The sequence below is a fragment of the Cibotium barometz genome, chromosome 65 (genome assembly GCF_041138505.1).
Source record: "Cibotium barometz isolate CiBa-2024 chromosome 65, ASM4113850v1, whole genome shotgun sequence".
Classification (NCBI taxonomy): Eukaryota; Viridiplantae; Streptophyta; class Polypodiopsida; order Cyatheales; family Cibotiaceae; genus Cibotium; species Cibotium barometz.
In genome coordinates, this window is record NC_141110.1 from 20,587,303 (window position 1) to 20,603,181 (window position 15,879).

Here is a 15,879-nt window from a genome sequence, read left to right on the forward strand (position 1 = left end):
TTCTTGGATGATGGCCCTTCCCTCCTGGTAGAATGCCCACTTGCCTGGTTTGCAGGCTTCTTGGACTTTCTGCAGGTCTATTCCCTCTTAAGTTGTGCTGGTGTAAGTTCCTCAGCTACCCATAGAAATGTAAAATTCAAGTGGTTTGACTGTTTGTGGATGTCGAGGTAGTCTTCTTTTATGGTAGACTAGTGCCTAATGTGCAAGTGAATAATAGAGAAGATAGTATCGGGGAATAGAGAGAGACACATGCACAACACACAACTACCTAAACCACTGTATAAGAAAATGAGATACAATAGTTCTCTCCAAGTACATTTTTTTTCCCAAAAATGTAGATCTCTGATCCTCAGCATAAACTGCTGTAAATCACCATCAGATCAGCCCCAATGTTAGCGAACGCTCCGGGTCTTCCGCTCAGAGAATTGTGAGATTTGCAATTGAATATTCCTCGTATGCTTATATAGGACCCATTTGACCTAGTCGGCCAGCCCTATATGTTGTCAGCCTGTAAAGTGCATATGAAGTGCTCCTCTGACTTGGCCTCCTGCTGGCACATAGTGCATATTCTCTCCTCACAAGGTATCTGCATTAATTGTTCTAGAGAGAGAGAGAGAGAGAGAGAGAGAGAGAGAGAGTTCTATTAATGTCTACAAAAGACCAAAGGTTCTATGACCAATGTATCCATGAACTGACAAAATCATGGAAAAAAAACATGATAAAAAAACCCAACTAGAGTTCAGAGAAGAACGACAGCCCTGGGGTAGTGGTGACAAGTGGCAGGAACCCTTTTTTTTGGGGGGGGGAGCGGGGGTTTATGAGACCAAAATAAGCTACACTAGTTCATGAAAAAAAAATGCAACAACTAGCCACAATAGTGATCGTGTGTGTATGCGCGCGCGCGTGTGTGTGTGAGAGAGAGAGAGAGAGAGAGAGTTCTATTAACGTCTACAAAAGACCAAAGGGTCTATCAGACAAATGTCTCCATGAAGTGACAAAATCACGGAAAAGAACATGATTTTAATAAAAAACCCAACAAGAGCTGAGAGAAGAAACAACAGCCCTGTAAGTGCCACTGGTACAATGCTACAATGGTACAATTTGAGGGGTGCACACAATGTGGGTGATTGCAATGTCTATCCATCCGACTACGTTCGTGTGTCCGTTCAATTGATTGAATGATTTGAATGCTTTGGAATGTTTGAAACATCTAGCCCCAGTGTTTACAACTTGCTTTGTCTAAGTTTTCCCGTGTTTATAACAGGAACGAAAACTTGAGAAGAAGTCCTTAGAAATGTACAACGGTAGCTCTGCAGATGTGGGCGGATTAAGTCCGTCCCCTATTTTGGTGGACGAAGAGGCTCCGCTTATTTCTCGACTCTCCCATGTTGGGGGCCGCATGAGCAGTACAAATAGCTAGGATGCCCATCGGCTTCTTCCATAGCCAGCATCTTTATCAGCCTACATCTCCATGCTGAAAATATATCGATCCTTCCCTCCCAGAAATGAAGTAGAGGGGGCACTTGAGGGATGGCATCCTTCCTGTTACTCTGTAGCTCGCAGCTTAAAGTAAAGCATGGGTCCTGGAAGAAAAGCACCAAAAACGTCTCTTCAGCTACTCTCTGGTTATTTTCAAGCCCTTTCAAAGTTTCCTTATGTCAGAACACGAGAGTTTTTTCTCCAATGTTTTGGGCTACCATGAAGGATTTTGAGCTCATGGTCTTATAAAAATCGATTGTATTTCTATAAAAGATGAACTTGTTTGAACAATATTGTGGTTGCACCTCGAATTCTCACGGTTTGTTGATGTGAAAATTAAGGCCTCTTTTATGAGGCGGGGGGTACTACATGCTGTTTCTGATGCATTGGTATGTTATGGACTACAACTGATTGCACAATTTTTGTGTACATTTAATGGTACAGTGGACACGTCTATTCACCAAGCAGGGGTTCATATGGGCCATGGTGTTCCCTTCCTCATGTATGCATACATATAGCACCAGTGGACCCCCCTCCCATCTTGTATGTTGTACAGTCAGAGGAGGGTGTTTGTGCGGTGCTAACCTTGTATGTCGTGGTGTGTTATGGACTACAGTTGATTGCACAATTTCACATTTAATGATACAGTGGACATGTATGTTCACCAAGTAGGGGTTCAATTGGACCATAGTGCTCCTTCCTCATGTATACATGCATAATTGGTATGTTATAGACTAAAGTTGATTGCACAATTTCTGTGCACATTCAATGGTACAATGGACACGTCTGTTCACCAAGCAGGAGTTCATATGGGCCATGGTGTCCCTTCCTCATGTATACACATGCATATAGCACCAGTGTGCACTGCAAGCCACAAGTACACATGAGCATGAGTGGACCTCCCTATCTTGTATGACGTACAATCAGAGGAGGGTGTTTGTGCAGGGCGAACGTTGTATGTCATGCGATAAGACTATTTTCTCTCTCCTGTCCAAGACTTGCTTCTACTGTTTTTGTGAGTACTGACTTACAAAACCCTGTTTGGTTGAGTACGGTATTGGCTATTCTATTTTCTTGAGGATAGTAGGGTGCTGCTGACTTCTGATGGAAAACCACGAACTCGGAAGCAAGTGTTGTATCGCATCACCCACAGATCGGCTTCCTTGTTTGTGGTTACATGCTCTTGGTAGAAATTTCTTGCATCCCTTTTTTTCATAGCTTTAGCAGTAACTTATTATGTACTGTAGCAATGTTGGATGCATAGCTGCATCATGAGTAGGCCTGAAAATTTCTGTTCACCAATTTTTCTTAAAAGCCACCTACATGTGTAAGGACATTCTGTCGTGGTCTCAGGGTTGTGGAGTGACTAGCGCATGTGATAGGCATTTTTGAAGAGTTATCTGCAAGCTGTGAAGAGTGTAGGGTATTGTGCTTGCTTTTGCTTCACCTTCTCGTGTTCATGTGCTCTTAGTCCCATGCTTTCCTATGATGTGGTCGTTGATAAGGTGCAATGGCCTGGTGAATTCTTCTTAGCTCCTCCTTGCTTAAGGTCGGATCTATACGTCCATTAAAAAGGAGGGGGGGAGGGGGGGGCTATTTCTTTTCCCCGAAGCGTAGAACACATGATACATGGCATAGGAGGGAGAAGCTCAGTTTATGAACTTCATAATTCCTCTGAGAGAAACCACACCAACCTTTTGGGTGGGACAAACAAGGCTCAAACAGTTGCCAGGCACCTATGGCATACATAATAGAAGTGATGTGGGCAACAAGACAACATTCCCTCTGCTAGTCTTCTCCAAGTTGAAGGATAGCAGTGACAATACTACACATGACTGACAAGTTGTGGACAACCGCAGGATGGTCTAATGTCCAAGTATGTATCCTTTTAATGGATCATATTGGAGCATTCGGCTTCACTTTCTAGTTAAATTTGGCACACGAAGCCTGCATACTGTACAAATTTAGGAAAAGCAATAAAAAACGAAATAATTACCAAAACTTAAAAGCGAACACCAAAAGGAAGCGAGCGCCTAGGATAAAATGAGTGAGGGGGGTGTTTGACACATTGTTTTGATGGCTGGTAGCGGATGGGTGGCACTTCCTTGAGCCAGCACTCCGTGCATGGCCTGCTGCGCATGTTGTCCCTCGTATGTAAATCAAATGTTAATGTTATGATTGGCTGATGTGTTAATATCATCAAGTCACTGGCACGTCCTTGAGCAACCACTCCGTCCCTGAAAAGCTGCATGGCCTGCTGTGATGTTGTCCCTCCTATTTAAATCAAATGTTAATGTTATGGTTGGCTGATAAGTGTAAGTCATGAAGTCAGGATGGCCGAGTGGTCTAAGGCGCCAGACTCAAGTTCTGGTTCTCGTGAGAGAGCGTGGGTTCAAATCCCACTTCTGACAAGGCTTTAAAGTAAGTTATAATCGCTATAGAGTTTCAAGTCCTTTTGTCAGTACTTATCACCCTATTATGCTGTGTTCTTACATTCTCTCGTGTCGCTTTAGCCCGATCGGCTGGCTAAACCAACCCCCACCGATAACGTATATTGCTCACAGTCAGATGATCTATCGAATGCTAGTTAAGACTCTTTCGAAAGCCTGTTCACAATCAGATGATCTATCGATGGGGTGCTGTTTTCGAACCTTTCCAATCGAAAGAAACAGGGCAGAGGAGTCTTTGGCACGCGCGCAGGGACATAAGATCAAAGAAGATCTACGAACCGAACTCGATGGCCGAAGACACCACGACATCGTGTGGCGTCCCGCTTTTCTGACCGCTCCTTCGCTCACAATTAGTGGATTGGTATTGTACAAGACATCGTTTTATCACAATTAGTGGACTGGAGTTGGAGCTATTGTACAAGACATCGTTTTATCAAAATCCACAACCTATCTAATGGCTTCTCTTGATATCTAATGGGTCCTTAATATATCTTTTCAAGATATTTAACCATAGATCTTTTTTAAAAATCATAAAGACAAATGCCATGGATTCATAATAATCAAGAAGACAAATGCCATGGATTCATAATAATCATAAAGACAAATACCATAGATCATAAAGACAAATGCCATGGATTCATAATAATCAAGAAGATTAATTCATTTTTTTGTCAAGAAGATTAATTTATTAATCATAAAGATTAGTTTATTAATCATAAAGATTAGTTTATTAATCAAGATTAATTAATCATGTGAGAGAGAGAGAGAGAGAGAGAGAGAGAGAGAGAGAGAGAGAAGGCTATGGAGAACTTGAGTACTTCTATAGAGTGACTGGTGCCCTCTTCTTCCCTAGAGTTGTCGGCCACAAGGGCAACAAATAGATGAGACATGGGGAAAACACGTGCAAAATAGCTGCTTCTTCCTTATTTAGGCTCAAGACAAGAAGTTTTTGCAAAATCACTGGTTTTGGCTGTTAAACATCTTTTTGTAAGGTTCAAAATTCAACATTTTAAAGCTTCAAAATGCCGTTTGGAAGGCTTCTACATGTTTGTACCTTGCTTTATATTATCCATATCTAATGGCTTGGCCCCCACGAGAGAGAGAGAGAGAGAGAGAGAGAGAGAGAGAGAGAGAGAGAGTATACAATACATCATTATAATATTTCCAAAGGCAAAGGTGTGTAGAAAACAATGAATGCAAATGCACTTCTTGACAAGTAGTCCGTCTATGGAGATTTTTTGTAGGAGTGCCCTTGGAGAAGCAAGCAGCTCCACATGATTTACATGCTTCTTGTATAAGAACTTAGGCATTGATGCTACACGAGGCCAGTGCAAAAAGGCAAGAATGAGGCGAAAGAATCACCTTTAGCTATTTTGTACAGACACAAGTTACACCTATTCTACTCCTCTAGCTTTCATATGCCTCCTTCCTACTCCATGCTACACAAGATAAACACAATCAGAGAATTCTCTCTAAAAGGAACTCATGCTAACTTTCTCATAATCCACTCGTTTATCCTCGTAACACTTCCTCGAGCCGATTTCCTAAACTACAACCTTTGCTAATCCCTCAGAACACTTACTTTTTATACCCTAGCTTCAGTTCACTCGAGATAGAGATTTCAAGCAAGAGGGGGTTTGCCATTTCACTTGAAGGAAACCTGGGCATGCTTCCCACACATAACCTCGAGCTCCAATCTCAAGTAAAGCTAACTAGTAAGAGCTCAAATAGACGCTAGAGCACTCTCAAGTATCATAGAACCTACAAATTTATCAAGAAAGCTTCTCATAATTGAGAGTGGTAGAAATAAAAAATAAGAGGGAAAGAAGGAGAAAATCTCGCAAAATCATAAAGATCTTTTTAAAAAATCATAAAGAAAAATGCCATGGATTCAAATTAATCAAAAAGATTAATTCGTTTTTTTTGTTATGGATTCAAATTAATCAAGATTAATTAATCATGAGAGAGAGAGAGAGAGAGAGAGAGAGAGAGAGAGAGGATCACCTTAAGCTATTTTGTAAAGATACAAGTTACACTTATTCTACTCTCCTCTAGCTTCCATATGCCTTCTTGTGCATAATACAAGGACATAGTTTTTCCATGAACAAGGATATAATATTAACAAGTTGATTGTGCAAGGACATGGAGTTTTTCTAGTAACAAGGACATCATATTAACATAATTGATTGTACAAGGACATGAAGTTTTTCCAATAACAATTTGTCTACTTTGTAAGTATGGGGACCAAGTCTATTGTGTCTATTGCTATTAGATATTTGGTAGTACTACATTATGAGGTCATGCACTTATGCCATGGGCACTTTTGTCCCATTGGGTTTTCCCCCATGGCCATACGAGCACCTTAGGGTTAGCTAGTATATATATAAGCAACCTCATTCATAGTTTAGGGTGGCTTGCTCATTTGTACTTTCCCTTTATACTTGTAGAGAGCTTAATATGTCCTTTGAGCTTACCAATCTCTCTTAGACTCTATACCCTTGTGTTCTTGTTAACCTCACTCACACTCTATATCCTTGTGTTCTTGTGTTTGGGCATTGTGTGTGTGCGAGTCCAGCTCTCCATTTTGCGTTCTTGTCAATCTCACTCACATCTATACCCTTGTGTTCTTGTCTTTCAGCATTGTGTATGTGGGAGTCCAGCTCTTGACTTTGTGTTCTTATGAATCTTTTTAACACTCTATACCCTTGTGTTCTTATCAATCTGAGCTCAAGTTGAAGCTCTTCAGTGTGGTGGTGCACCTTGAAGCTTTCCTTTGAAGCTTGCTTTGTGAGCTTTCTCTCCAAACAATAAAGGATACTTCTTCAAATTCATTCAATAGTGAGCTCCTTACAGCTAGTTCAGCCTACAACACCACTAGTGTAGTCTATCCCTTCAAAACAATTCCAACTACAGTTCAGGTGGTTCAATTTCGTATGAGTTGAACTCTCAAAATCAATTGAATCATTCACCTACGTAGTCTGAGTGATCTAACTTTTGCACCGCTTCACCAGTGGCGATATGTGGTGGATAGAATCACCCGATTTTGGAATTGTTCGACTCTGTGATCATTTTTAGGTGTAACTTCCCATTATTAGAATTGTTTTCAGGTTTTACAATTGGTCGATCCAATGGGTCGAATTGACCAATTCTACTTTTTGCCGATCCTTGTTTTGGCCGATTCCACTTTATCTTATCGTGATTCCAAAAGTCAGATCATTCAACGATCTTAGTGTGGTGGTGATTCTTCTTCGGCGATCCTACCTCGACCACTCTACTTTTGTGATTGTCAATTCTACTTTTCAGGATCGTTACCTTTTGAAATCGTTTGATTCACTTTCTTGGATTAACCGATTCTACTTTCCCGAATCGTCCGATTGTACTTTCAAGGATCGTAAGATTCCACTTTCTTCGATCATCCGATTCCACCTTCAAGGATCATCCGATTCTATTGCTAATTTTCAACAGTTGCAATTTGTTCATCATTATCAAGTGATTTTAGTTTAAGCTTACTTTTCACATCTTTTCTTCTCAAAATCACTAGCAGTCAGGTATTGCCAACAACTTTGCAAATGACTTGTTTAGTATTCTTTCCAAAGAGGATAAATTGGATGGATCCAATTACTCCCTATGGAGTTTTACGATTAGAAAAGTCCTTATTGTGGTAACGATCGCACAATTACACCTGCTACTCCTCAAAGGGGTAAGGGCCAATAGATCCAACATTAAGTTCCTCAAACTATTACCATGACCAAAGAAGACAAGCTTCACATGATGGTCAAGCTTTGGCATTGATTTTCTTGTCAATTAAAAGATTTTTTTTTCTATTCATTTTATCTTGCAAAACATCCATGCTTGCTTGAAACACTCTAGAAATTATGTATCATGCTAAAAATGATGCCAGGATTTCCTATCTCAGAAGGAAACTGATAATGAAAATATGCAAGAAAAGGGGGCTATGAACAAATATTTAACAAAATTATAGGACTTGAAAGAGAAACTTCTCAATACTAATGAAGTCCTTGAAAAAGTTATGATTAACATCACCCTTAACTCATTGCCTAAATCTTATCTAGGATTCATACTTTCCTCCAAGTTTCTTTGAGAGGCAATACAGTCCCTCCTACCTATTAGGAGCTTGTTAGTTCCGAGAGTTCTAGTAATGATCAAACTCTAACAGTTAAGGATAAGGGCAAGAAATTCCACTGTAAGACAAATTTAAACAAAACTTTTGAGGCTAAGGGTGATTCCGACATGCCAAAGAAGGTGACTTGCTGGTATTGATTGAAAATTGCTTTAAACTTCAAAACAAGGGAAAGAAGAAAAAAGAAATCTAAGAAGAATCCATCAGTTTTGCCTTTGACAATCAAATTTCAAAGAAAGAGGACTCTTCTAATATCATTATCCATGAAGTTTTCTCACTAATAGTTGTTTACAATTATAATCTTGAATAGGATGCATGTCTTAGTGTAACTGTCTCTGACTAATAGTTGTTTGCAGTTATAATCTTGAATAGGATGCAACTGTCTTTGACAGTTGGTTTCTTGACAGTGGTGCTTCTAAGCACATATAATTCTCAAAGAAGTTTGGTCAAACATATTGAGACTGCGCAAGGTGGTCACACTATTATGTATGTCAAAAATGCCTCTTACTCAGTTCAAGGTATTGGCGAGATAGTTCTCACTACTATTAGTGGGTGAGAATCTTTGTCTTCAAAGTATACTTTTTGTTCTAGGAATTAAAAAGAATCTACTTTTTGTGCCCACTCTAGCAAGGGGGGGAATTAATGTTGAATTTGTAGATAATAAATGCATTGTCCCTGATGAGAGAGAATAATAAGGTCACTAGAACAAGGATTTCCTAAAGTTCTAAGGTGATGAACGAGACAAAGGAGAAAAACACAAGGGACCTACCATGGTATTTTGAGATTGAGGATGTTCTTGATTCCTCCACTCAAATTACCTACCATGTTATTTTGAGATTTAGGATGTTCCAAATTCCAAAAGCTCTAAGGTAGTGAATGAGACAAAGGAAGCAACCGACCAGGTTATTTTGAGATTGAAGGTGTTCCAAATTCCCCCACTCAAATTACCTTAGAAGAAGAATGGGGAGTGGGAAGCCTTGATGAACCAATCCTCATGGACAGAAACAGAAGAACTTAGGGAAAAAGCCCAAAAAACATTGCAATCTCATAGGGATGAGAGGCACAGACAAACCAATGAAACATGGGATAGTCCAAGATATATTGAAATTGAAGATATTCTGGAACCTCCTATTCAAATAACTTTAGACAATGAACAAGGGATGAAAAGTAGTGATGTATCAATCTTGATGGGATAGATGAACTGGTAGTGCTAAAAGATCTTAGAACCAAAGAGAGAAAACATGTAATGAAGACATAAGAAACCTAAGAGTTATACATGACCGTATCATAAGAGAACAAGAGATTCACGAGAGGGGATGACATGAATGTGACCATTCTAATCAAATTGAAGGGTGTGGCCACAACTATAGTCCTAGATGGAGGAGCAGGAGTGAGCATAGCCACCAAAGACATGTGGCAAATGTGGGGGACAAACCCCTAAAACCTTAAAAAATTATCCTCAAATTAGCTGATGGCAATTTTAGGAACACCTATAGGAATCCTAAAAGAAGTGAAAGCAATGTCATGTGGCCTTGCCTACAAGCATATGTTTGCCATTGTTGACTTTGGAAGGCCCACCAATTACGATATGATGTGCTAAATGATGTTAATCCACAACTCGAAAAGAGATGACATCTACCTTCGATAGGAGAATGGTACCATCAAGGCTGTTAGAGTAGAGATCAAGGTAGAAACACATGCATAAATGTAGCAAGCAACAAGAGATAGTAGATAGAATCACAAAATTCAAAGTAGATTGATGAGAATGAGTGAGGTATAAGTGAATTGACATGATAAGGTCACTTACACACACTCATAAGAGTGTGTATATATGCTCGGGAGAAAAACCACCTAAGAGAAAAAAAGTGTCTCAGCAACCCATTATTAACCTACATACACTGAGCTACGATTAGAGAGGTGCTTGGGAGAAGAGGGGCAAACATGAATGAAAACTTGAGAAGAAGTCTGTAGAAATGTATAATAGTAGCTCTGTAGATGCAGATTAAGTCCGTCCCTTATTTTGGTAGACGAAGAGGCTCCACTTATTTCCCATGTTGAGGTCCACATGAGCAGTACCATTAGCAAGGATGCACATTAGCTTCTATCTTTATATGTAGAATCCATTGTCCATAGCCATCATCTTTATTGGCCTACATCTTCATGCTGAAAATATATCCAAAATTCCCTCCTAGAAATGAAGTAGAGGGGGCACTTATGGCATCCTTCTTATTACTATGTAGCTTTCGGCTTAAAGTATAGCATGGGTCCTGAAAGAAAGGCACAAAAAATGTATTTTTAGCTTTGTTTAGTTATTTTCTAGCCCTTTTAATTTTTCCCTATGTCAAAACATGAGAGATTTTTCCCCAACGTTTTGGGCTACCATGAAGGATTTCGAGCTCATCGACTTACAAAAATCAGATTGTATTTCTATAAAAGATTAACTTATTTAAATAATATTGTGGATGTATCTCGAATTTTAGCATGAATGGATTTGTTCACCAAAGATGCATGGCGGAGTGAATATTCTGAATATTTATTATCATGTTTTGGCAAGAAAATCAACTCTGCTATCCACCTTCTTTGCCCAAGAGAAGCCTTGGATAGTCATGATCGCAACTATGTGTAGTGCACTTAAAATAGATTTTTTGGGATATGGCAATGTACTCAATGGGATTTGCTTCTTGGTATGTTGTAAGAAAGATACTGGGTTGTCCTTTCATGACTAGACTAATTATTATTGATTGGAAAAATCCTCCAATATTTGCATTGGTATGGAAGATCTTTAGAGTCAGGTAACTCACTGGGATTGGAGAGCATTCACTGGAGCAGAGTTTTTATGGAACCTCTAGTAGTTCAAGAGCCAAGGAGAGCATGTTTTCTTTCCATTAAAAGTATACATCTAATCTAGGATGTGGTCTCTTTGGATGGCATAATTCTTACATTCTCGTAGGCACAAAGGAAATGGATTTTGGGCATGCATCATAGGTATATTTGACAGAAAATTAGAGCTTTATTACAACAATTTGAAGTGATTCCACTTGGCTCATAAGAGAACAGATTGTTAGATTGGATGTTGTAGAGAGATGAGCCTGGTTTTCCCAAAGTACTCATGTTACAACTCACTGTTGTGCTTGCATATACAAATTGATAATTCTTGAGCCATGGATTGCTGTTCGTTTTGGAATATGAGTAAGACAACCAAATGGTGGAAACAAAATCTCCTTCTACTTCTTATGTTAGATGCTCAACTCACAAATGAGACCAATATGTCCATGAAGTGAGATACTGGGTTGTCTCATTTACTTTGATCTTGTTTGGATACCAAAGATTTCTTGCTTGGATTATTTATTTCTTTGACTGCCAGATTTCTAGGATGAATTTTCTTCATGCATTTTTGAATCTTTGAAAAATATCACCAAAGACAGCTGATTACACAAATTTCCTTGCTTGAACACGTTTTTGGTGGGCACTTTGGACACTCTGATGGATTAGCCACAATCACCTGATTTTTCACTTTACACAGATTGACAAGTACTCATACTTCCACCAATCTTTGCCCCAATCTTTATATGATTGCCATAGACTATAGGAGCTAGACCAATTGCAGTTAGTCTTGTTTGCTCTCAATGTTTCTGATCTTCAAGAAGGTTGCCTCGCTTTGGAGGGCTTCTTTCTTTGTATAGTGGAAGTAATGGAACAAAGATTTTACAAAACTGTGTGTGTGTGTGTGTGGTGTATGTGAGAGAGAGAGAGAGAGACAGAGACAGAGAGCTTATTGCAAGGTACATGGTTTAAGCTTTCAGAAACTCTATCAATGTATTAAAGTTTTTTATTCCTATTTGTGCCATGGTTTCTTCTTAAAAAACCTAAGACAGAGGCCTAGTAGATCACATTGAACTTCTGGATCTTCTTCAGCCTAGGTACATGGTTGAAGCTTTCAAAAACTTTATTAATGGATTACAGCTTTTGATTCCTATTTGTGCCATGGTTTCTTCTTAAGAAACCTAAGATGGAGGCCCAACATATCACATTCAAATTATGGATCTTCTTCAGCCCAATGCACTTTGTGCCCTTGCTTTGAATGTTTCACTGTTCTTGGTTATTGGAACTGGTGCCATCACTGGCAGAATCACTAGTGTGATGATTGAAGGACTAGATATTGATTGCTCTTTCAACTTTTCTATTTCCCGAGTCCAAGCTCACAGGGCTCAATATAATAAGATATGCCCTAGGTAAATCCTCCCCTTTCCATCTACATCTTCTCAAGAGAAAAGCTTTCTTTTAATCCCTTTATGTTGTTGCACTGATGACCCTCTCAACAGTATGTGTAAAATAGAAGAATTAAGGATAACTCATTTTTTTTCTTGTGTGTGCAACTTTATTAGGGATGGTTACATATAATTATCTTAAAATGAGAGAAGCTTGTGCTGACAACCAATTGTTAGGCTAGCACAATTCCTAAGAATTAAAAGCCCTACTGAGGGTTTGTGCATGTGCGTGCATGGGTGAGCACCATGCATGTATGCACATCCCTCTAACTGGACAAGTTAGGGGTGTTTGTGTGTGTGTGTGTGTGTGTGTGTGTGTGTGTGTGTGTGTGTGTGTGTGTGTGTGAGAGAGAGAGAGAGAGAGAGAGAGAGAGAAGTCCAATTTGGAAGTTTAGATAGATGTGCTTGTGTGAGCATGTGTGTCCCTCCACCTGCACTACTGGGGCCCTACTATAGGTACGTGCGCATAACACAAAAGAGAGCACCATGCGTGCATGTGTGTCCCTCCAGCTCGTCATATTAGATGGGGTCATATTAGAGAGACTGTGTGTTCTATTAACGTCCACAAAAGACCAAAGGGTCTAAAACTCCAATGTATCCATGAACTGACAAAATAATGGAAAAAAACATGATTAAAAAAGCCAACTAGAGCTGAGAGAAGAAACAACAGCCTTGAGGGAGTGGTGTCAAGTGGAAGAAACTCTCTTTTAAAAAAATAAAAAAATCTATGAGACCAAAATAAGTTACACTAGTTCATGAAAAAAAAAATTGAAACAACTAGCCACAATAGTGATTATATGTGTGTACGAGAGAGAGAGAGAGAGAGAGAGAGAGAGAGAGAACCCTGCCGGTCGAGCTCAGCGGTAAGCTCACCATTTACGGTGGTATACCCTGTTTGCACTCCCGAACCAGCTACACGCAAATCTACAGGAAGCAAGGTTGGGCTGTGATACCAAATGCGGTAGAATTGTGCCTAACACGCAAGTGAATAACAGAGAGGATAGCACATGCACAACACATAAAAGTACCTAAAATAATGTGAATTTATGTACAGTACTCTCCAAGTACAAATAGAAATGATATTGAAAATGAAGATCTCTGATCCTTAGCCCAAACTGTTGCCCAATGAATCGATCAACACGCATGCTTATATAGTTCGAATAAGACTTTATGTGCGAATCTTCTTCTTAAAGCTCTTGGTGGTGGTTTCTTTAGGGTGAGAAGAGCTCCTGAAAAGGAGATGATCTTGCCTTTCTCCATCTAAACCCTAGCATTGCATCCCCTGCCCAAATGTGAAAGCTGGATTGTATGGTTACCTGTATTTGCTGTAGGCCGAGCTTGAGTGGAGCTGGTGGTGAAGATCAGCGAGACAAAGAGTAAGACAGTGGAGCAGGAGTAGTGCAAGCCTCTAGGAAGTGGCGTGAGCCATTATACCGGGCGCAAAGTAGAGCAGGGTGCACAAACAGGCTGAGTGGTCAAAGCTCTAGTGAAGTGCCCACAGCTGGAGACCTAACACCCCCCTTCTAACTCGGTGGTGGCTGGGGATGTCAAAAATGAAAACAACTAGCCAGAATAGTGATCGAGAAAGTTATACTAAATGTCTTCAAAAGACTTCAAAACACCCAATGGGTCTTTGAGACCAAAAGTGATACAATAGTGTTCATCTAATCTCATCGTGGTACAAAAGAAAATAAATACTCGAGCTATGAGCTAGGAATGTCAAATCCGAGCCATATGATACAAAATGGGACCATCATCATCATACAGCCTATGGAGCTAACCCCTTGGTAGGAGGATGGGGCCATCAAAGATATTAAGCATGGGGTCAACTTGTAGAAGGCTCTGCAGATCCGCTGGTTGTGGTAAGGTGGCTTTGTACCTCTCCAAGATCTCCTCAAGCTGGGGTTGATGTTTGTGTTGCTAGCGAGGTCCAAGGAGTCTGGGACGTCGGGCTCGCTGTAGTGTTGCAGCAGCCCGATCTAGAGCCACACCAAAGTGGGGTCTGGTGGGAGGTCAGACACTCGAGAAGGTGTGGCTCGACGAGGTTTTGGGTATGTCATCCATGGCTGGTGTGGCGCCCTCTTGTGGTTGGAAGAACTGAGTGATGGCTGCCTAGGGCTGGGGTGGATGTCTCCCATAGGGTCTCAACTCCCTGATCTGTGAGTCTCTATGGCGATGAAGCTCTAGTAGGAAGAGGTTGGGCGTCGCTGATCTGGGTAATCCATGATCCTAGATAAGGGTCCAAACCCCTCTCTGTCATGACAACGGAATTAGTGAGAGCTTAGAGAGCTCGACCGTCCCCGGCCAAGGGATGAGCGGGGTTTAGGGGAGCCAAAAATGACCCGATACGGACTCTAGGGTGACCGGGCACATGTGAAAGGCACCTAGCCAATAAAAGAATGGGGTCCAAGGATAGAAGGTCTGGTAGCTTTTTAGCTGTGGTTGGGAGGAGAACTAGGAGCTCAGCACCCTTGCCGCCTTGGGAAGAAGTCGTGCAGCTGGGGAGGCTGCCCCAACACTGGTATCAGAGCTTAATGATTTGCAGCACCATCCTTTTCATCCTATGAGCTGTGGAAGAGTCCGCTAGCTTATCAGCACAAAAAACGATTTGGATTCTTCATAGAGCCACCATCGTTGCAACAGCCCATGCATGCTTTGTAGCATCACAGGAAGAGCCGCGAGAAACAATTGGCGGGCCGGCACACCAACTAGTGTGGTATACACAGCAGCCGCTGCTGCTGGCGCAGCAACAAAGCAGCCAGACCGCCGGCCACATGCACGTCCAATTGTGCACACAGTCAACACACATAATCAATAGAGCCGGCATCACAGCACCAAGGCTTTTATGGCTTTTCGCAGACGACCCAGTCGACAATCGCCAGCCGGCTTTGGGAAGAGAAAAAAAAATAGAGATGTTGTCTGAGAGACAGGCCGCCAAGCCACAATCACCTTGTTGGAAGCAGAACTTCACAAAAATTCAGAAATTTCTTTAAAAAAGAAAGAAGAGAAAAAGAAATTTTAAAGGTTTTAAACCTTTGAAGTTTAGAGCTTGTTCGCATGGAGGAATTGCCAAGTGAAGATTCGAGGCTGTTTTCACGAGGCGATTGAGAGGTGTTTCGTCCGCGACTACTCTCAGCTTTTCATACCGCACCGGTGATTTCACTTCGAGCTAGCAATCCGGTTGCTTTCCTAGAGCTTGGACTTTGTGAGACCTCTCTACTCCCTCCGCGCGCATTGGATTCCCGGTTGCTAACATCGGAAGTAGCTTCCTCTTGCGCAGTGCAAGGTTTCCCACTCGGGACCTCACCCTCGAATGTCCAGACACGAGACTAATCTGGTGGTCATTCCGAAACCGAAACCGGGAAAATTTTCCTTGCCCGGAAAACGGGGACGATTCCACCTTTTTGATTTTCATAACAAATTTTCTAACGGGGTCAAGAGACTAAACTATCCTTCACCTGATTAAACCAAATAGAAGGAAAACTATCACTGACTTAGTTTGAAGAAATCAACGCTTTTTTTCCTAATCGAAATCAGGCAC

The 15,879-nt window shown here is 40.9% G+C and overlaps 1 protein-coding gene and 1 non-coding gene across 7 annotated transcripts in view; both read left to right on the forward strand.

Moving 5' to 3' along the window:
• Positions 1-1,943, forward strand: part of LOC147603031 (putative sugar phosphate/phosphate translocator At3g17430) — a 90,492-nt gene extending 88,549 nt beyond the window's left edge. For 5 of the 6 annotated variants that reach the window (XM_086797458.1, XM_086797461.1, XM_086797460.1 and 2 more), the window contains one exon: positions 1,265-1,883. In XM_086797458.1, the coding sequence (XP_086653584.1) occupies positions 1,265-1,420 (156 nt within the window). In that variant the 3' untranslated portion in view covers positions 1,421-1,883. Of the gene's footprint in view, positions 1-1,264 lie in introns of all 6 variants that reach the window. The other variant, XM_086797464.1, reaches the window with a different exon arrangement.
• Positions 1,944-3,806: 1,863 nt separating this feature from the next.
• On the forward strand, positions 3,807-3,890 carry TRNAL-CAA (transfer RNA leucine (anticodon CAA)). The gene has a single exon. It is a non-coding gene; the product is annotated as a tRNA-Leu (tRNA).
• The last annotated feature ends 11,989 nt before the right edge of the window (positions 3,891-15,879 follow it).